General features: G+C 43.7%; 1 protein-coding gene across 2 annotated transcripts in view; it reads left to right on the top strand.

Annotated features, from left to right (window-relative positions):
* The window catches only part of med27 (mediator complex subunit 27), a 92,177-nt gene that overhangs the window by 46,217 nt on the left and 22,921 nt on the right, over positions 1-23,039 (top strand). For both annotated transcript variants that reach the window (XR_010000092.1, XM_062959178.1), the window contains exon 4: positions 16,162-16,255. Coding sequence is in view for 1 of the 2 variants with exons in the window: in XM_062959178.1 (XP_062815248.1) it covers positions 16,162-16,255 (94 nt within the window). In the remaining variant the exon portion in view is untranslated. The remainder of the gene's footprint in view (positions 1-16,161; positions 16,256-23,039) is intronic.

The following is a 23,039-nucleotide window of genomic DNA, read 5'->3' as shown; positions in this document are numbered from 1 at the left end:
TGGAGTCACTTTTTGCTGGTAACAAACTGACTCTAATGCTTAAGCCTTCGCTCCCCTTGTGCCTGCTTCAAGTCTGCGTTTGGAAAACTACTCCTAAGGAATTACTGCTGCTTCTTTGTCTGAAGTAAGACTGCTGCCTGATTTCGGAATTTATCAGAGACTTAAGAACTGTGATTGCATTAAGACTTCTTTGCTTTCTTTTGTGTGCTGTTCTTTATGTTGCTGAAGTAAAGCAGTTTTTGTTTACTTACGGCATTGTTTTAAGGCTGTTCTTGAGAGACAAATTAGGACAAGAACAGAAAACGGAATGTTGGTGGACAGGAAAAGAAATCCCATCAGGTCCGCTGGCTTTGTTATTTTTTGTTGGCTGATGGCATTGCTGACTTCTTTCAAATAAGGCAGTGCTGCAAGCTCATCCCTGGTTTGTTGTTGCGGGATTTGTGAAAGGGCCTTTTTAGCCACATTGGAGCTGCGATTCAGAAGGTTCTGGTAGTGGCTCTTTCCTACTCAAAACCCTCTTGAATTGGGGTGCTCTTAAGTCAAGGTTGCACTTAACTTGGGAACGACAGGCTCTTTCGGAGCGTTCAGTGCTGTTTGGATGGCCTCTCTGCTCCGGACGGCTCTTCTGCCTCCTTGCATTCTCAGGGATGTGACCCAGCCGCACTCAGAGCCAGCCACTTGTTCTGTTTTCCCTAAACACGGCATCTCTCCGTCCCTTTGAGGCATGCCTGTGCCCCTTCAGAGCTTTTTCAAAAGCACTTCCGCTGCTCTCCTGGATGCCCGAGTGCTCAAAGCAAGAGGCACTCTTCCCGAAGAGAGTCATCCATATCCTCCCTCCAGTCCTCTCTCTTTTGTGTAGGATTAACAGAGAGTGCCTTTTTGCTATCAGGACAATTCCCAAGCATTTCAAGGAGATGCTCAGAAGAGCCACGGAAATGCCTGTCTCGCTATCTCCTGCACAATGGCAGCCTTGCATTTCCATGAGAGAAGTCACCTTTAGCCAGAATCCATAATGCACACTTGTGGCCCTGCTTTTACGGAAGTCGCACAAATTGGAGAGGCCTGGAGACTGGAAGGGATCCTTGACATGGCATTAAATATTAGTGTTAGGCAACCTGGCTTTATTTTTTGGCTTTGAGCGATTCCTAACTTTGTTCAAGGCAGATTGCAGGACTTCTTGTCTTGAAGGCCACAGTACAGTCATACATTGAGTTAAAGAGTTTGAGTCGTTCCATGACCAGACTCTTAACTCAAATCACCATAGTTGCTATGGGGTGGCAGTTATGTTAGTCCTCCTCTCCTCCATACACTAAGACGTGTCTTTAACTGTTTCTTTAAAAAGAGGGAGATGGGGGCCATTTTTATTTCTATAGGGAGGGAGTTACAGAGGCGGGGGGCGATCACGGAGATTCCCACCACTCTCATTCCCACCAGCTGTGCTTGTGACGGGGGTGGGACTGAGAGCAGGGCCCCCTCTCTCATTCCCACCCCTCTCGTTCCCACCAGCCGCACTTGTGACGGGGGTAGGACTGAGAGCAGAGGCCCCTCTCGTTCCCGCCACTCTCTTTCCCACCAGCTGCGCTTGTGACGGGGGTGGGACTGAGAGCAGGGCCCCCTCTCTCGTTCCCACCACTCTCGTTCCCACCAGCCGTGCTTGTGACGGGTGTGGGACTGAGAGCAGGGCCTCCTCTCTCGTTCCCACCACTCTCGTTCCCACCACTCTCGTTCCCATCAGCCGTGCTTGTGACAGGGGTGGGACTGAGACCAGGGCCTCCTCCGCTGACCAAAGTGCCAGAGATGGTCTATACAGGGAGATGCGATTTGACAAATATCCTGGACCTGAGCCATGGGGATGAGAAAGGAAAAGAGAAAGGGCCCGGCGCCAGTCTAGCACTTAGTCTTAACTCAAAATGCTGCTCGTATGTCAAACAAAACCAGGGCCTAGCGACAATATGCTCATAAGTTGGGACGTTCGTAAGTCAAGGTTCCGCTGTATAGGTCATTGCCGGATGCAGATTCAGGGAGCAGCTCTTTCCTCCGTCTTCTTTTCTGCCGACGCCTGGAAGTTGAGGGATTACCGTCAGTGGGAATTTGCAGCACTTTGGGCCGGGAAGGAGACGCAGAGGCCGGAGTAACTCCGTTAGCGGTTTCGCTCTGTCTCTCCCTTTTGCTCATTATTCTCAATCAGGCTGACAAGAAAAATGGAAGGACGGCCCAAATTAAATAATTGCTCAAAGGCACGGATGAGCTGTTCTTCCCTTTGGACCGGCCTAGTGTTCACAGAAAATGGATTTTTCTCCAATTGGACGGACTTCTCCCGTCGGCGGCTTGATCTACCGACTGGCTGCGGACACGTTTTTTGCGGAAAGGGAGGGCATTCTCGTAGTGCAGATATTGGAGTGCTGGCAGTGGATGCTCGACAAGAAATGTGGCAGTTTAATATTTAGCAAACCGATGGCTTCCATTAAAACTTTCCCGGAGAGAGAAAGAAGCTGAGAGTGAACTTCCTCGGTGTTCTGCTCCGGCTCTTCCTCCTCCGCCTCCTCCCGGCAAACGCTGCATTAAGTAACAATATTCATTAAATACCGCCGAGATGATATGCAATAAAGGAATAATCCACGGACCTCGGTTTGTGCCTCTCCCTAGAAGAGTTAATATAATTAAAGATTAAAACAGTGCCTGCGCCCTCAAACATGGAGATACCTTTTTGTACATGATGGGAATTGCATTAATAAGGAAGAGATCATTTTCCAATAACTTATGCGGCATGAAGGACTCGCCCAAGATCCCTCACTCAGGCTGGCTTTACCGCCCCACTTCCTCCTTCAGTATTACTTTTCCAAGCGACTAAATTAGCAAGTGTCAAAACCGGAAGCCACGGAAGATAACAAGTCATCTGCATACGGTCTTCCGAGATATGAATGAAAAGCAATGCCTCCACCTTCGTATTTAAATAAATCAAACGCAAAAATAATCCTCAGAATGTGCTCTTTCACGGCCACTATTCGCTTTTCCACATCATCACCAGACAATTGGATACGTTTCTGCCAACGATGAACAAGTTTTCTGAAGCCGTCACGGAAGAAGTCGACACTCTGTTTCCGCAACCGGCGTCTCACAGGACCCATTGCTAAGCAAAGTGATAATGTGACCCACACGTTCTTGTGAATGTCGATGATACAGTAGAGTCTCACTTATCCAACACTCGCTTATCCAACGTTCTGGATTATCCAACGCATTTCTGTAGTCAATGTTTTCAATACATTGTGATATTTTGGTACTAAATTCGTAAATACAGTAATTACTACGTAGCATTACTGTGTATTGAACTACTTTTTTGTCAAATTTGTTGTATTACATGATGTTTTGGTGCTTAATTTGTAAAATCATAAATTAATTTAATGTTTAATAGGCTTTTCCTTAATGCCTCCTCATTATCCAACATATTTGCTTATCCAACGTTCTGCTGGCCCGTTTAGGTTGGATAAGTGAGACTCTACTGTACTTGAAATTTCTGTCTGAGTGATACAACGATCGTCCTGAATCAATCTGTCAACATTTTGCTTGTGAAACTCGGTGGTTGACATCGCAGGACGTCCAACTCTGTTTGTCACGCAAGTCAGTTGTTCCCACCTCGACATCTTTAAACTTACTCGCCCAACGACGCACAGGACTGACATCAACACAATCCCCATAAACAGCTTGTATTCTCTGAGGAATTTCCTTTGGGGCGACACCTTCTGCTCTCAAGAATTCAGTGACTGCACGTTGCTCAAGTCGCATGGACCGACCGTCTGTGCAGGGTTCCATACTTTGCACTTTAACAACACAACCGTTCAATGCTAAGGCTTCTCGCCAAAGAGAACTAACTGTAAACGAGAGTCTAGGGAACAAGTCAGTACCCGCTACATACCAGCATTGTCATCTGTTGAGTTACGAAGGTGGAGGCATTACTTTTCATTCAACCCTCATAATATTAAGGCAAAGCGAGGGGCTTTCTCTTGTTCCTGCCGTTGCTTCCAGGTTTGCTGATATACCAGTCATGTCGCATATTCCAGAGATAGCAGATACTGCAGGTCCATTGGTGGGATTTCACCTCTTGAAGTAGCCCTTTGGACCTCCCCAAGGCAGAGAGATACTTACCCATATTGTTTTTTTTAAATTGAAATATTACTCAGTTACCTACAGTAACATAGGAGCCCCCGCTGGCTCCTATGGTTTAACAGGACACCTGACGTTACACCTCACAACCTCTGAGGATGCCTGCCATAGATGTGGGAGAAATGTCAGGAGAGAATACTTCTGGAACATGGCCAGACAGCCCGGAAAACACAACAACCCTACATTCGTTTTGATCAAAGCTGATCAAATGTCCCCATTGCAAGCGGCGTTGGCTCTTCCAAGGTTTCCGTAGCCTTAAGAGACATTAACCGAGGCCAAGTGTGAAGATACAACCACCAAAGACTCAGAGAGGAGACCTTTTACTTTTTTCTTTCTTTCTTCTTCTTATTCACTTTAGATGGTAACGAAACTTGGTTTATAATATATGCGACAGAGGCTTAGATGTTGGAGGAACAATAACAAGTTTATTCAGGCACAGAGCTTAGTGGTTACAATGTTGTTTCTCCTTAGAGGCACTTTTATTAACAGTTACAATACTAGAATGAAGTGAGTCAAACTCCCTAAAGTGTCCCTTCTTTTACTTAAAGTAGTTAGAACTTCTTCCTCTGCTGCTTTTAAACCGCAGTCACCCCTGTGATATACGATCACAGATTCTCTGTTCCTTACCAGGACACAGACTACATTAAATAAGTCACCAAACTTATTTCAAACCGACTCAAAAATGAACAATTGAGTCTCCTTGATCCCCTCAACCTAGGATCAGTCTTCCCTGTGCCTCATCAGAGCACAGACTGAATCCCTTTTTAAAACTCTGCACTTCTCCAACAAAACGGCAGTTGGCTCCGCCTACTTATTATTGTTTATTTATTTATTTACATCATTTATATTCCGCCCTTCTCACCCCGAAGGGGACTCAGGGCGGATCACATTACACATATTAGGCAAACATTCAATGCCTTTTTAACACAGGACAAAGACAAACAAACATAGCTCTGAGCGAGCCTCGAACTTATGACCTCCTGGTCAGAGACTCATTGCTCTCCGGTCTGCGCCAGCCTCTGAGTGCTGAGATGCAATAACTGTAATACTTACCCTTTTAAAACACAAACACACAATTAAACGTAACATCTGTAAACCAAAAATTCATACTTCATTACACCAAGTAAGTGTCCAAATCAACTACTTGTATACAGTCTGTTATCTAAACACAAAGCTATGCGAGGATTGAAACAAGAAGGGAGCCGAGAATTGGAACCATCCGTGCTCTGAGCATGGAATCCAACTGGTGGGAATTGCCTCAATGCCGTCGAAACAGGAGCAGAAGGCCCCAAAGAAGTCAAGTTTTGAAGAAAGTGAAGGCAAGGGAGGAGAAGGGAAGGATTGGGGGAGAAAGACGCAGGAGATGCGGAGAGAAGAGCCGGACGAGAAGGAAACGGGAACAAAGCGCGAGAACAACAAAGGAGCCTGGACTTTGAAGAGCCCTCTGCACCAGCTTCGGGGACGGGGAAAAAAATGCCTTTGAAACCTCCTTGTTCTTCCCGTCTCGAAATGGGTTTGGACAGAGTGTCAGGGCAGGAGTGGCACAACAAAGGAAGCGGCTGGATCCGAAGGAAGGCAGGGGAGCCGCCGTGGGTTTCACAGGCCCTTTCATGGCCGCGCCAAGCTGCCAGCCTCTCGCCTGAGGGACACTCCTGGATCCGAGGCAGACGGGACCCGATCAGAGGCAGTCCCTGCGGCGGGCAGGCGGGTCTGACGGACGCCGTCGGGGAAAGACAGGAGCGCCTCGCCTGCCGTCTTGTTGTGGGATGCTGGTCGTGAAGTGATGTATAGTTTCTGAAGCACGACTTCAAAGAACCGCTGCAAGTTGGAAAGGAAGTGTCCCAAAAGCAAGCAAAAATCCAGCAGAGTCATTTCACAGCAAAACCTATCAGCAGAGTCCGACTTGGCAGCATCTGACCGTATCTCTACACTGCGGATTCAGGTTTTCATCCGAAATATCCAGAGGCTTTAATCTTCACAGTTGCAATCTATATATATAAAAGAGTGATGGCATCACGGCGACCCACAAAACAACAAAACTACAGCCTCCCCAACCTCTAAATTTGACAACACAACCCATCATCCACGCCTCTAGGTTGATACAACAAAAAGAAAAGAATAATAAAGTCCTAATTAGAGAGAGAGGAATAATTGCTTTCATCCAATTGCTACCAGTTAGAAGGCTAAGCTCCTCCCAACTTGGTCTCCTAGCAACCCAATAAAAATAATTAAAAACACTAAAAAATTAATACAATAAAATACTATAATAACTAAAAAATAACTAAAAATAATACAAGAAAAATAATAAAATATAATAAATAAAAATATAACTTACAATAAAATTAATAAAAAATGCAAATAAAGTCCAATAACAATTACACAACAATTTTTAACCAATGCCACCACCACTTTGCCACAGCAACGCGTGGCCGGGCACAGCTAGTATATATACAAACTAGCTGTGCCCGGCCACGCGTTGCTGTGGCTTATGGAATCATTTGTTGGCCAGGTGGAATAGCAGTGAATAGCCTTGCAGCCTCAAAGCCTGGCCATTTTCTTCAGTACTCAATCAAAGAGTGAGTACTTTGAAGCCTGGCTCCTTCCTTTGTAGGGGGATCCTTGTTTGGCCAGCTTGAATTGCACTGAATAGTCTTGCAGCTTCAAAGCATGGCTGCTTTCTACATAGAGCATCCTTACTAGGCCAGGTTGAATGGGACGGAGTAGCCTCGTGGCTTCCAAGCCTGAGGGTTTTCCACCTAGAGGAAATCTTGGTTGGCCAGGTTGAATAGCACTGAATAGCCTCGCTGCTTGCAAGCCTAGCCGCTTTTTACCTTGCGGAATCCTTGGTGGGCCAGGTCGAATAGCAGTGAATAGTCTCGGAGCGGCAGGTATGAATGCTGCAATTAGCCACCTTGATTAGTATTTAATGGCCTTGCAGATTCCTGCCTAGAGGAATCCTTTGTTGGGAAGTGTTAGCTGGCCCTGATTGTTTCCTTTCTGGAATTCCCAATTTCCCTGCTTTCAGAGTGTTGCTGTTTATTTACTGTCCTGGTTTTAGAGATTATATTGTTCTGTATTATTATATCACAGTAATATTTTTGTATTATTTTATAATCTTATATTATCTGCTTAGAACTGGATTATATGAGTTGCTAGGATACAAAGGGGGTGGGGCCTAAAGGCAGCAGAGCCTACCTTTCTAACTGGCAGTTAGTGGGAGTACGGCTCTTCCTCATCCTCTGTAATTTGGACTATTTTTTCTAGGTTTTTTTTTATTGAAAGACATATTTTGGATGACTGTGTCTTTTGTGGCCAAATTTGGTGTGATTTGGTTCAGTGATTTTGTTGTTTACTCCATAGTAAAACGAACATTACATATATCTATATCTATCTATATATATATATCATATATATATATATATACACACACACACACACACACACTGCAAAACTTCTGAGGATGCCTGCCATAGATGTGGGCGAAACGTCAGGAGAGAATACTTATGGAACATGGCCTTGCAGCCCGGAAACACACACAACAACCCGATAATGGCAACCACAATCATAGTATTAGTACTAGTTGCATAATCTATGTTCTTTCTTATTGATGTTATGTGTTGAAGAAGCAACAACGACAACCACAGCCATCACAATTACCTGATGCCAACTTCCTGAATGAGAAATTGAAACCCCAGGTCCAATTACGAAATAATTACTGTGATATAATAATACAGAACAATATAATCTCTAAAACCGGGACAGTAAATAAACAGCAACACTCTGAAAGCAGGGAAGTTGGGAATCCCAGGAAGGAAACAATTAGGGCCAGCTAACACTTCCCAACAAAGGATTCCCCCAGGCAGGAAGCAGCCAGGCTTTGAAGCTGCAAGGCCATTAAATACTAATCAAGGTGGCTAATTGCAGCATTCATACCTGCCGCACCAAGACTATTCATTGCTATTCGACCTGGCCAACCAAGGATTCCGCAAGGGAGAAAGCGGCCCGGCTTGCAAGCAGCAAGGCTATTCAGTGCTATTTTATGCTCGCCGTAAACGTGTACCTCATTCCAAGCCGAGACCTCTTTATGAGGAGGCAGGCCCTTTTGTCGTTTGCGCAGTTTTTGAAATAATAATAAAAGAGGCAGTGGTAAATTATTTATTCATGCAAAAAAGAGAATTTGTAATCGCCAACGAACGAAGATCCAGGGGAGGGGTGCGCGGCTGCGCGCGTTCCGTCACCGGCATTAAAAATAACTCTATTACTATTTTATTTTACTGCGGGGCGTTCCCTGGGCGCTTGTGTGTTTACAACGAAAACCCTGTGGGTGGGTTGAATCAAAAAAGCTTGGCAAAGCAAATTCCGCTCCGTGACTTCTCTTTTTAATTGCCCTCCTTTAGCAGAGCACTTGTCGCAGTTTAATTCCCTCTTTTTATCTAATAACTGCAGAGTGTTTCCACTCGGGGTGGGCCTTCGCAGGGAAAAGAAGCCGGGCGGAAATCCACGCAGAGGCAGCGTTGGTTGCGAGAATGACACGGGACACGGGATATAGGGGATGTTGGATGTCTGTGTATATACACATATCGTCTATATACATAAGTATGGAAACACAGATGCTCACTAAAGATTTGTGTGTAAGTAAGTTGGCACTGTGGAAACTTTCTTAGAGACTAGCTGTGCCCGGCCACGCGTTTCTGTGGCGAAGTATGGTGGTATGGGAAATAAGGTATTGAGGTGATAGTTAGTATAGTTGGCCCGGGCTGTGGCGCAGGCTGGAGAGCAGCCAGTTGCAACCAGCTGCAATGAATCACTCTGACCAGGAGGTCATGAGTTCGAGGCCCGCTCGGAGCCTGTGTTTGTCTTGTCTTTGTTCTATGTTAAAAAGGCATTGAATGTTTGCCTATATGTGTCATGTGATCCGCCCTGAGTCCCCTTCGGGGTGAGAAAGAAGGGCGGAATATAAATGCTGTAAATAAATAAATAAATAAATAAATAAATAAATAAATACAGTAGAGTCTCACTTATCCAACGTAAACGGGCCGGCAGAATGTTGGATAAGCGAATATGTTGGATAATAAGGAGAGATTAAGGAAAAGCCTATTAAACATCAAATTAGGTTATGATTTTACAAATTAAGCACCAAAACATCATGTTAGACAACACATTTGACAGAAAAAGTAGTTCAATACGCAGTAATGCTATGTAGTAATTACTGTATTTATGAATTTAGCACCAAAATATCACGATATATTGAAAACATTGACTACAAAAATGCTTTGGATAATCCAAAACGTTGGATAAGCGAGTGTTGCATAAGTGAGACTCTACTGTATATGTTATTTTCTAAAGTTTGAGAATATACAATATTCACAATTTTTTATTGAAAAACATAAATGGGATGACTTTGTCTTTTGTGGCCAAATTTGGTGTGATTTGGTTCAGTGGTTTTGTTCTTTACTCCATGGGAAAAACACATTAGATTTTTTTATATATATACTAGCTGTGCCCGGCCACGCGTTGCTGTGGCGAAGTCTGGTGGTCTGGGAAATAAAGTATTGAGGAATTGGTGGTAGTTAAGGTCAAGGGTCAAGGTTTTCTCCTGACATTAAGTCCAGTTGTGTCCGACTGCACACGGAAGTGGATTATATGGCAGTGTGGGGTCAAAATAATCCAGTTCAAAGCAGATAATATAAGATTATAAATGGGTGATATAGCTGTGTGGAAGGGCCTTGAGTCTACACTGCCATATAATCCAGTTAAAATCAGATAATCTGTATCTTATAGGCAGTGTGGAAGAGGCCTGAGGCCTAACTGTGCCTGTCCCCAGACTGAGTAGGTTGCTAGGAGACCAAGTGGGTGGAGCTTAGCCCTCTAACTGGCAGCAATAGGATAAAAACAATTATTCCTTTCCCTCTAATTAGGACTTTATTTTTCTTTTCTTTCTTTTTTTGTATCGACCTAGAGCCGTGGATGATGGGTTGTGTTGTCAAATTTCGAGGTTGGGGGGCCTGTAGTTTTGTTGTTTTGTCCGCTGCCCTGATGCCATCACTCTTTTATATATATAGATAGATATATACAGTAGAGTCTCGCTTATCCAACATAAACGGGCCGGCAGAATGTTGGATAAGCAAATATGTTGGATAATAAGGAGAGATGAAGAAAAAGCCTATTGAACATCAAAATAGGTTATGATTTCACAAATTAAGCACCAAAACATCATGTTATACAACAAATTAGACAGAAAAAGTAGTTCATTACACATTAATGCTATGTAGTAATTACTGTATTTACGAATTTAGCACCAAAATATCACGATGTATTGAAAACATTGACTACAAAAATGCATTGGATAATCCAGAACGTTGGATAAGTGAATGTTGGATAAGTGAGACTCTACTGTATATATATATACACACACACACACACACACACTAATTTAATTGTATTATATTATTTTATGAAACTCTTAGCCTCGGCTTGCTAGTAAAACCGAATGGCCGTGTCACAAAAGGATGCGTGTCTGATAAGCATGTCACCAACGTTGAAAAGACCGGAAGGCTCTGATCTAGAGAAAGGCAACATGGCACAATAACTCATTGCTGGTTGAGCTGGTAGCCCTGTGTTGAACGAGCCGTCAGTGGAGACCCTTTTGTGTTGTGTTCTGCTTTGACTTTGCCACGCAACGTGCCATCAGGGAGGTCTTCCTGGGTGGAGGCTCCTTCTTTGGAGGCTTTTAAGCAGAGGCTGGATGGCCATCTGTCGGGGGTGCTTTGAACGTGATTTCCTGCTACTTGGCGGGGGGTTGGACTGGATGGCCCATGAGGTCTCTTCTGTTAATGTGGGCTTTGTGTATTGGTAGTGTTTAAATGAAATTTGTGTCTGGCATGTATTGCATACAGGTTGCATCATCCAGAGTATGCTATAGTCTGTAAAGAGTTAATGACTGAGAAGCTGTGTTGACCTTGATGTGTGGCTGGAACCTGAGGAGTATCCAGACTCAAGTGTGTTTGTACATTACTGATTGTGTCAGTTGAGATCTTGCTCTGTTCTGAGTTGGTGTCTGCCTAGAGTGAAAGCCAAGCCTGTGTTCGTCTGCAATTATGTTTGTCTTGTATAGTAAAACTTTGTACAGTAGAGTCTCACTTATCCAAGCCTCACTTATCCAAGCTTCTGGATTATCCAAGCCATTTTTGTAGTCAATGTTTCCAATATATCGTGATATTTTGGTGCTAAATTCATAAATACAGTAATTACAACATAACATTACTGCGTATTGAACTACTTTTTCTGTCAAATGTGTTGTCTAACATCATGTTTTGGTGCTTAATTTGTAAAATCATAACCTAATTTGATGTTTAATAGGCTTTTCCTTAATCCCTCCTTATTATCCAAGATATTCGCTTATCCAAGCTCCGGCCGGCCCATTTAGCTTGGATAAGTGAGACTCTACTGTATATATTTTTAACATCGTTTCTGACGTCTCTTCGTTTCTGCGCTCCATTGACAACATACAACTGCTGCTACGCTGCGAATTACTCTGACATCACCCAACTCTACTATTCTTTGATTCTATGACTTTGCCTCTGAGTTTCTGTGGCCCGAGCCTTGGCCCAGGTGCCCCGTTTGCATCCTCTGGGCCTTCCGAATCCATAGCCCATTAGCGGCTATAAGCGAACCATGATGTATGCCTGTGCGTGTATCGCTTGCCTCCGTGTCCTCAGGTACGGTTTCAGGAGCGGAAAGGCAAAGTGCCGGCAAAGCCCTGACTCAGCAGGTTGGATGGAGCCTGTCGGTCTGTGTCAACTCCCCCGGCGGCTGTTTCTCCATCGCGGAGCTCTTGTGCTGAGCCCTACCTCCCGCGTTTTGTGTGAGACTCAAGCGAGCCAGAAAAAGATGGAGGCACTCTTATTTATTTATTTATGTCCAGCATTTATATCCCGCCCATTTCACATTCTTGTGAAATGCCGATGATGCTTGAAATTTCTCTCCGAGTGATACGTCAATCGTCCTGAATCAATCTGTCAACCTTTGGCTTGTGAAACTTGGTGTTTGCTGTCACAGGACGTCCAACTCTTTGTTTATCACACAAGTCAGATGTTCCCACCTCAACATCTTTAAACTCACTCGCCCAACAACGCACAGGACTCACATCAACACAATCCTCATAAACAGCTTGCGTTCTCTGATTAATCTCCTTTGGAGTGACACCTTCTGCCGTCAAGATTTCAGTGACTGCACGTTGCTTAAGTCGCACTGGCCAACCGTCTGCGCAGGGTTCCATACTTCTCACATTAACAACACAACTGTTCAATGCTAAGGCTTCTCCGTCTGCGCAGGGTTCCATACTTTGCACTTTAACAACACAACCGTTCAATGCTAAGGCTTCCCCATCTGCGCAGGGTTCCATACTTCGCCCTTTAACAACACAACCGTTCAATGCTAAGGCTTCTCCGTCTGCGCAGGGTTCCATACTTCGCACTTTAACAACACAACCGTTCAATGCTAAGGCTTCTCCGTCTGCGCAGGGTTCCACACTTCGCGCTTTAACAACACAACCATTCAATGCTAAGACTTCCTCGTCTGTACAGGGTTCCATACTTCGCTCTTTAACAACACAACCGTTCAATGCTAAGGCTTCTCCGTCTGCGCAGGGTTCCACACTTCGCGCTTTAACAACACAACCGTTCAATGCTAAGGCTTCTCCGTCTGCGCAGGGTTCCACACTTCGCACTTTAACAACACAACCGTTCAATGCTAAGGCTTCTCCGTCTGCGCAGGGTTCCATACTTCGCACTTTAACAACACAACCGTTCAATGCTAAGACTTCCCCGTCTGTACAGGGTTCCATACTTGGCACTTTAACAACACAACCGTCCAGTGCTAAGGCTTCTTCATCTGCGCAGGGTTCCATACTTCGCCCTTTAACAACACAACCGTTCAATGAATCTGGAAACAAGATTTCCCTTTTCCTTTTAGTTTTGTGTAAAAATTAAAGTGCCGTGAATCTACTACATCTGGTATTGCAAGCATAGCCTAGCAGCTCAGTCATTAGGCTTCGTGTTGACGCCAACAGTTTTATCCTCCTCCCTTGCAGGAGAGTGAGTATTTCAGGGTTCATTCTTTACCATTTACTGTGGTTCGTAATAGCGCCGTAGTAGTAGTAGTCGTCGCAATATGCCCGACATGTTCCAGCTGCCAGCGCTAAAGAAGATCTTGAAGCGAAGCCAGGAAGCGCACTTGATGGATGAAAGCCTTGACAAAAGGCGGCCTTCCTCCTCCTCCTCCTCCTCCTCCTCCGCCTCCGCCCAGCCTTCCTGTTTTCCCTCCTGAGGATATTGCCCTGCTGTCGTTGTCGTTGTCGTTGTGAGCAGTTCAATTAGCGGCACATGCTTTTCAGGGGTTGTCTCATTTGTCACTCTAATCGGACCCCTCATAAAACGCTATTAATTACTCATCCCGTGCATTATTAACTTGGATGCAATTAGATCCGCTTTCACATCCTGCAAGGCTCCTGCTTTTACGTGCATGCTGGTGAGCAACCGGGCTGTGGCGCAGATGGTTAGTAGCCAGCTGCAACAATTCACTACTGACCATGAGTTCAAAGCCTGGGTCAGATGGAGCGCCCGGCCATTAAATAGCCTAGCTTGTTGTTGGCTTAAGCAACCCGAAAGACAGTTGCATCTGTCAAGTAGGAAATTTAGGTACCGCTTTATGCGGAGAGGCTAATTTAACTAATTTTAAAGGTAAAGGTTTTCCCCTGACGTTAAGTCCAGTCGTGACCGACTCTGGGGGTTGGTGCTCATCTCCATTTCTAAGCAATTTAACCAGACCAACAAAGGATTAACCTTGGTAGAAGGTGGCCAGGCTTTGAAGCAGTAATACTACTCTGTACTATTGAAGCTGGCCAACTAAAGAGTCCCCTAGGTAGCAAGCAGCCAGGCTTTGAAGCAGCGAGGCTATTCATTGCAATTCTAAGCAGCCCAAAAAACCATTCCCCTAGAACGCAAGTACCCAGCCTTCCAAGCAGAAAGCTTATTCTATTGCATACTAACTCGCCAAACAAAGATTCCTATAAGAAGAAAACGGCCAGGCTTTGAGGCTGCAAGGCTATTCGCTGCTATTCCACCTGGCCAACAAAGGATTCCCATACGCCACAGCAATGCGTGGCCGGGCACAGCTAGTTTTATATAAAATGGCTCGACTGGATTTTGGGGTGTGCGCCAAGTTTCATGGTTGTATTCCAAGCCACACTCTTCCAGATTGCACTTCTCTTTTTATCCATTGCTTTCCACTCAAACAATCCAAGATGTCTTTTTTTAAAACCAAACCGAGTGTCAGGTCAGGTGAGGCCAGAGGGTCCTCCACACCATTCTTTCCTTTCCAGAATAGTTGTTTTTTTTCTCTCCTTCAATTCTTTGTGTACGAAATAGAGAAATGAACAGCATGCCTCGTACACAGTGCGTGGGAGAAATGCGATTGCGGCGTGGGCGGAGCCGCTAAACATAACGCCGTAACACTCGCGTTGCTGGACAGGATCCAGCGTTGGGGAAAGGTCAGGCTGGAGAAGGAAGCCATCTGTCCGGCGTGGAACTGAAACGCGCCTTCCCATCCAGTGTCGAGTTTTCTGCCGCCTTTTTTTGGGACGCGAGAGTGCCGAGGTTACCGTCTTCCGAAATGGCTCATTTCCTCCGTTCTTTCCCATTCCGGTGCCAATTAATTGGCGCGTTCGGCATTTCGAAAATCTCACCTCGCCTCGGGCTCCTGGAAGCCCTCCTTCACCTTCTGAAGGTGCTCTCCTCGTCATTTAAAAAAACGCCGACGCGTGGGAAGGCGTTGTGTGTTTCTAGTCGGTTGTTTTTTTAAAATAGCAAAATTAAAACTTTTAAGCGGTGAGTGTCACGGTCGTCACGGTCGTCAGGACTAATCTCGGGTCCCTTAGGTTTCCGGAGGAGTGGAGCTGGCTGCCTGCCTGCCGTCCTGAGAGTTTTATTATTAATAAGAGTGTGATGATAGCAGGATAAACTGCTCAGCCCTTCAAATGAACACTGAAATTAAGTCCGGCGAGTAAGGAAGTCAATGGGGATATGTGCATGCATTCCTGGAGGATTATACTCAGAGCAGGATCCCCAGGAGGCCTCGCTGTTTCCCATGTTTTTTATTCCCGGGCTGTGGCGCAGGCTGGTGAGCAGCCAGCTGCAACAAATCACTCTGACCAAGAGGTCATGAGTTCGAGGCTAGCTTGGAGCCTGCGTTTGTCTCTGTCTTTGTTCTGTGTTAAGGCATTGAATGTTTGCCTTATATGTGTAACTAGCTGTGCCCGTCCACGCGTTGCTGTGGCGAAGTCTGGTGGTATGGGAAATAAAGTATTGAGGAATTGGTGGTAGTTAAGGTCAAGGGTAAAGGTTTTCCCCTGAGTCCAGTCGTGTCTGATTTTGGGGGTTGGGGCTCATCTTGAGTCTACACTGCCATATAATCCAGTTGAAATCAGATAATCTGTATTTTATAGGCAATGTGGAAGAGGCCTGATTGAAGTGGCCCTGGGCTGAGTGGGTTGCTAAGAGACCAAGTGGGTGGAGCTTAGCCTTCTAATTGACAGCAGACTAAGTGGGCTGAGCTTAGCCTTCTAACTGGCAGCAATTGGATGAAAACAATTATTCCTCTCCCTCTAATTAGGACTTTACATTTCTTTTCTTTTTGTTGTATGAGCGTAGAGGCATGGATGAGGGGTTGTGCTGCCAAGTTTAGTGTTTCTGGGATGTGTCGTTTTGTTGTTTTGTCCTAGGCCGAAATTTCATTACCCTTTTATATATATATAGATAATATAATATTCTTCTCCCTCTTCTCCTTCTTTCCCCTCATCTTCCTCTTCTTTCTTCTCCTCCTCTTTCTTCTTCTTTCTTCTTCTCCTTCCTCCTCTTCTCATCTTTCTTCGTCTCCTCCTTCTTTTCCTGCTTGTTCGATCTTCTTTTTTCTTTGGTTGTAACGGCTGCCTTCCTTTCGTAGGTACGTTGATGACGTGATCAGCCGCATTGATCGAATGTTTCCCGAAATGTCCATCCACCTCTCCCGGCCGAATGGGACTTCGGCAATGTTGCTGGTAGGTTAATATATAAGTATGTGAAACCACCTTCAGCAGAAATAGTAATTATAATAATAGTAGTGGCTGTTCTCAGAGAACGTTGGGGAATCGGCATGGCTCCATCTTTGTTGTCCTTTCAGCAACTGGTTCTTCCAACGGGAAGAAATACGAGCCATAGAGAAACAAAACAACAGGAAGAGAAAATAGCTATTATTATTATTATTATTATTATTATTAATTATTGTTGTTGTTAGGGATTCCTCTTCTTCAGAAGAGGAAGGGGAGCAGGAAAGTGTTCATGAATCAGAGGAGGAGATTTTGCAAGTACCCACATTTCAGGAGAGGCGAAAGGAAACAGAGCTAGAATAGCTGCCAGAAATGCATCTGCATAATTGGGAACTGCCCTAGCAGCTGTGAGGGGACTCGGCTATAAATCAGAAGCAGGTGCAGCCAGGTCTTGCTGGTAACAAACTGACTCTAATGCCTTAGCCTTCGCTCCCCTTGTGCCTGCATCTGGGAAACTGCTCCTAAGGATTTATTGCGGTTTCTTTGTCTGAAGTAAGACTGCTATTTGATTTGGGAATTTATCAGAGACTAAGCACTGTGTTTGCCCTAAGACTTCCTTGCTTTCATTTGCATTATTCCACTGAGTGCGCTTCAGTCCATAGGTCTTGGTGGAGAGGATTATTATTATTATTATTATTATTATTATTATTATTATTATTACGTTCCTGGGAATGATCCAAATGAACAAAACCTGGCAACCACCATTTAAAAAAACTGCAATCTGGACAATAAATAAAGAACAACACTCTGAAAATAAAGGTATCCCAGACAGGAAACAACCAGGGCCAGCTAACACCTCCCAACAAAGGATTCCCCCAGGGAGGAAGCAGCCAGGCTTTGAAGCTGCAAGCCCATTCAGTCCTAATCAAGGTGACTAATGACAACATTCATACTTGCCTCCACAAACAAAAACCCACTTAGGACGACTCCACAGCAACACGTGGCCGGGCACAGCGATGATATCTATTTGAAATTCCAAACTGCCTGAACAACAGACACGCTGGCTTCAGCCTCTGTTTTCGCCTTCAGTCTGCATTCACATCCAGTTGTAACTGCCGAGGGAAGGCAGGCAAGCAAAACAAGACCAATTCCAAAGGGCTCGGGTTGGTTCTGAACAGTTGCCAGGTTGCCCTTGTTTGTGGAGCAGGTTTCCTCTCGACACTCCGCTTCCTCTGTTATTTCCAGATTTATACGCAGTAATTGTGTCTCATTAGGCTAGATTTACACGGCATATAAATAATGGAAGGCCCTTTTTTTCTCCAACTCCACTGGCTTTAATCCTAGTTTTGGACTGCAGTTTAATCCCAACCCGGCCCTATTGATTTATTAATTTGGCATCCCCCTGCGGAAAATATTCGTATATTTTTAGGTTTAAAATTGTATTGCATTGGTTTTATTGTGAGACACTCTTTTTTGGGTAGAAAAAAACATGATGATGATGATGATGATGATAATGATGATAATAATAATAATAATAATTATTATTATTATTATTATGACACAGCAAACCAGATAGATATGCTGGATTTCGTATCACAAAAGCACAAGTCGAACACTTCCCAAGTGTCTAGGACTGTTATTATTATTATTATTATTATTATATTATGACACAGCAAACAAGAAAGATATGCTGGATTTTGTATCACAAAAGCACAAGTCGAACACTGCCCAAGTGTCTAGGACTGTGTGATGTATTATTATTATTATTATTATTGTTATGACACAGCAAACAAGATAGATATGCTGGATTTCGTATCACAAAAGCACAAGTCAAACATTTACCAAGTGTCTAGGACTGTGTGATATATTATTATTATTATTATTATGACACAGCAAACAAGATAGATATGCTGGATTTCGTATCACAAAAGCACAAGTCGAACACTTCCCAGGTGTCTAGGACTGTGTGATGTATTATTATTATGATTATTAATAATAATAATAAGGCAAACGCTTTGTAAGAAAAGTGTATTTTTAAAGGCTTCACCATCCATTGCCTTTATTTCACTAGTTCTAAATTTTCATAGTTGCCCAATAAATGTTGATCTTATTCTCAGACGTTAGAAATTAGTCCAGTTATGAAATGTATTGTACTTTATGTAGACTATGAAGTTTACGATGGCATTGCTATCAAAAATAATGATGATGATGATAATAATAATAATAATAATAATAATCCATATTATGGATTATATAATCCATATAATCCAGTGCAAATTAGATAATCTGTGGAAGAGACCTAAGTGAGGCCTAACTCTGCCCGTCCCCTGGGCTGAGTGGGTTGCTAGGAGACCAAGTGGGCGGAGCTTAGCCTTCTAACTGGCAGCAATTATTCCTCTCCCTCTAATTAGGACTTTATTTTTCTTTTCTTTTTGTTGTATCAACCTAGAGGTGTGGATGAGGGGTTATATTGTCAAATTTTGAGTTTAGGGGGCCTGTAGTTTTGTTGTTTTGTCCGTTGCCGGGATTCCATTACTCTTTTATATAGATAGAAGAAGAAGATAGAAGATAAATGTGGCCGGGCAAAGCTAGTAACTATTATTATAGAACATTCCTTCCATTGCCCCCTTGAAATGAGGCAGTGACACCATCGCCAGTGTGATATTTTGCCCTCCAAAATATATGTTTCCGTTGGTTACACCTTCCGTCCTTCATGTATTTTTACCAGCGCCTTTTGCTTTTGTCGTTATTATTTAATCATGTATTCCGTTTTGTATTTTATTTATAAGTCATCTTGGAGAGATAGTTGATTGGAAGGTGACACATACATTCTTAAAACAAAGAGCTCCGATGTCACCGTCTCCACTTCTCCGCCATGATAAGGTTGAGCAAACAGGGTTCTTATCAAAGTCATTTCCCACCATCTTTGTTATGACTTGTAAGCACAGAGGCCTTCTTCTTCTCGTAGGCAGAGCCTTTGCTTTCAGAAGATTGTTTAGTGTCAACTGGATCCATCATTTTGGGGCCTTATCCTTCTCAACACTGGTCAGGTGTTGCTATCCATGCTTCTTCGTGGTCTCTTGCTTTGCACCTTGGCCTGGATCTTTTGACCCACATCGTGATTTTAATATTATTTTGTATATTGATTTTCTATGACTGTTTTTAATCATGTTGTAGTTTTATTGTTTGGTGATTTGTTTAATGTTTTTATTTGACTTGTATTGTCGTACCCGGGCATGGCCCCATGTAAGCCGCCCCGAGTCCCTTCGGGGAGATGGGCGGGATATAAGAATAAAATTATTATTATTATTATTATTATTATTAATATTATTATTATCTGTGAGTCAACACAATTGGGTATTCTTGTGCACTGTTTGGAACTTTCTAGAAACACTAGGCAGAAAAGTTTTGGCGGTAACCCCGCCCACCATCCCAAGGCTATATAAGGCCCGGTTGCCACTGAAAGCCCTCAGTTCCTTTTGTCCGCATTATAGTCGGTTCAGAAGCCTTTGCTTATCAAGCACATCTGACTTTAATGTGCTGTGTGCGAGAGACGGCGGGCGGGACCTCCGTGTCCAACTTGCGGGGTCGTCTCCCAGCGAATGGATTCCACGTGTAAATTAAAATTGTCATCGGTCTCGGGATGTGTTTCTGACAAGAGCAAGCCTGACGGGGATATTTGTAGGGGAAAAAAAATAATAATTGCATTTCATCCTGAAAATGGCCGTAATTTTCCTGTCTTGTTTCACCGCGGAACGTTGTGGAACAAAAGGCGCTTGGCGCTGATCAGGACAGGTATGGCGATATCACACGTGTGACTTTTCGCCCATTTAACCTCCCATTAAACGCGCCTTCCTGTTGTTTGGGAGGAATTTACCAAACCCCGGTTCTTAATATCCGGAAATTTATTGAAAGCCCTCCGTTTGGTGTTGACTTTTTTAAGTGCACCGGCATCGCAATTAGGTGAGATTAATGAAAGGTAAATTCCAGGCTCTCCGTTGCAAAACATCCTCGTCAGGAAGCTAATTAGCATACGTGTTTGTTTAGCCGCTAATGGCTTAATTGCATCGCTAGCTTGCTATTTACAAATAGGCCTCATTAGAAGGGAAGGCAAAGTGTAGCATTCGCACCGTTGGCGGAGAATAATGATTAGGAGAGCGAATGCCGTCTGTGGCTCAATGCTCCGGAATCACGGGAGTTGTAGTTTCCAAAGGCCTATTTTAAACCATTTAGATCATTGCATCTTTGGAAAAAAGTCCTGTTTCTTTTGATAGAAATCCTATATATTTGGATGATAGACCTATATCTTTGGATAAAAATCGTATATCTTTGGATAGAAGTCCTGTTTCTTTTGATAGAAACCCTATATCTTTGGATGATAGACCTATATTTTTGGATAGAAGTCCTGTATATTTTGATAGAAATCCTATATCCTTGGACGGTAGACCTATATCTTTGGATAGAAATCATATATATTTGGATAGAAGTCCTGTTTCTTTTGATAGAAACCCTATATCTTTGGATGGTAGACCTATATCTTTGGATAGAAGTCCTATATTTTGGGGTAGAAATTCTTGATCTTTGGGTGGTAGACCTATATCTTTGGATAGAAATCTTATATCTTTGGATAGAAGTCCAGTATATTTTGATAGAAACCCTATATGTTTGGACGGTAGACCTATATCGTTGGATAGAAGTCCTGTTTCTTTTGATAGAAACCCTATATCTTTGGATGGCAGACCTATATCTTTGGATAGAAATCTTATATCTTTGGATAGAAGTCCTGTATATTTTGATAGAAACCCTATATCTTTGGATGGCAGACCTATATCTTTGGATAGAGATTGTATATCTTTGGATAGAAGTCCTGTATATTTTGGTAGAAACCCTATATCTTTGAACGGTAGACCTATATCTTTGGACAGTAGACCTATATTTTTGGATGGTAGACCTATATCTTTGGATAGAGATCATATATCTTTGGATAGAAATCCTGTATATTTTGATAGAAACCCTATATCTTTGGACGGTAGACCTATATCTTTGGACAGTAGACCTATATCTTTGGACAGTAGACCTATATCTTTGGACAGTAACCTATATATTTGGATAGAGGTCCTACATCTTTGGATAGAAGACCTACATCTTTTGATAGAAGACCTACTTCTTTGGACAGAAGACCTTGATCTTTGGAGAGAAATCCCACATCTCTGGATCCGACCTATATTTTTGGATATAGGTCAGAGTAGGAATGACTTCATAAAGGAATGAAATGAACGATTCCATCAAGGAGCCCTTTGCGCATCGCGTCTCCTCGGGCGAATGAGGGCCGACCCACCTTCGTTTGTGTCGTCGCAAGAAACGCACACTATTCGGAAACAAGAGCCTCGATGAAGAGACGGGGATGACAGGAAACGTGTTTTTCATCCCTCCTTCGGCTTCGATCTGGATCTTGGGGATTTGCTTTTCTGCCTCTTCCGTCTTGTCAGCATCTTTCTGAGGCCGAATGCGAAAACATCGCCTGGAGTTGCGTCCCGATTGTGGCGTTTCACGGAGGAACAACGCAAGGGCTCATCTACCTCTAGAAGAACAGAGAGATTGTCTGGCTTTCGGCAACAGCCACTTCATCCCAAACTCAGCAACAAACATAAGAGGGCAACTTGGAGGATATTATTTTTCTCCTCCTCCTCTTCCTCCTCCTCCTTCTTCTTCTCTTTCTTTCTTCACCTTCTTCTCTTCCTTCTCCTCGATTTCCTCCTCCTCCTCCCTCTTCTTGGAGGGCCTTAGTTTGGGGACCCCTGATCTAGACGATCTCATAAGATCATCGGTAAGCAAAGAGACCTCCAAAGACCATCTAGATGGTCTCATAAGACCATAGGTAAGCAAAGAGTCCCCCAAAGACCATCTAGACGATCTCATAAGACCATCGGTAAGAAAAGAGACCTCCAAGACTAATCTAGATGATCTCATAACAGCACAGATAAGGAAAGGGACCCTCAAAGACTATTAGATGGGTTCATAAGGCCATAAGTAAGGAAAGGGGACCCCAAAGGCCATCTAGACGGTCTCATAGGACCATAGGTAAGGAAAGGGGGGCCCAAAGGCCATCTAGACAGTCTCATAGGACCATCGGTAAGGAAAGTGACCTCCAAAAGCCATCTAGACGATCTCATAAGGCCATCATAAGACCATAGATAAGGAAAGGGACTCTCAAAGACCATCTAGACGATCTCATAAGACCATAGATAAGCAAAGAGACCTCCAAAGACCAGGTAGACTTAAGTCAACCCTAGGTCTAAAGTTTAGGACAGGGGCCAATCCTCCTTCACTTGTGATCAGACGGATGAGAAGAAATGGAGTCTGACTCGAAAAAAAAGAATGAGACTCCTTTCCTAGGCTTTATGCCGGACCGCTTCCTAAATTTTTGATCCCGGCTCTTAAAAATTTCATGCGGGCGTCGAGGAATTCAAAACGGATCTTGCACGTCTTCCCCCTTCAGGTATCCTCGGTGTTTGACAATTGGATCTCATTAATTCAGGTAGAATGGCTAATTATTGGGGGAAGAAGAAGAGGCGAAAAAAACCCAGGACGTATTCTTTCAATCCAGGCGTTCTTGGGGGATTTTTGCAGCATCATTATTCAATCTTTTGTCAAGGAAAGATTTAAGGACGATGCTTTTTTTTTTGTTCCTTCCTATCTTCACATTTTTGTCCTTTTGGAAACAGCCAGGGGCTCTGCTTGCCAACACTTTGCGGTGTTTCAAAAACAAGCCGGGTTTTGTGCGGGAGGAGACGGG

This window comes from Anolis carolinensis, unplaced genomic scaffold (genome assembly GCF_035594765.1).
Source record: "Anolis carolinensis isolate JA03-04 unplaced genomic scaffold, rAnoCar3.1.pri scaffold_7, whole genome shotgun sequence".
In the NCBI taxonomy this organism is placed as follows: Eukaryota; Metazoa; Chordata; class Lepidosauria; order Squamata; family Dactyloidae; genus Anolis; species Anolis carolinensis.
Note: the sequence above shows the minus strand (reverse complement) of the source record. Positions and strands in the feature narration are given on the sequence as shown.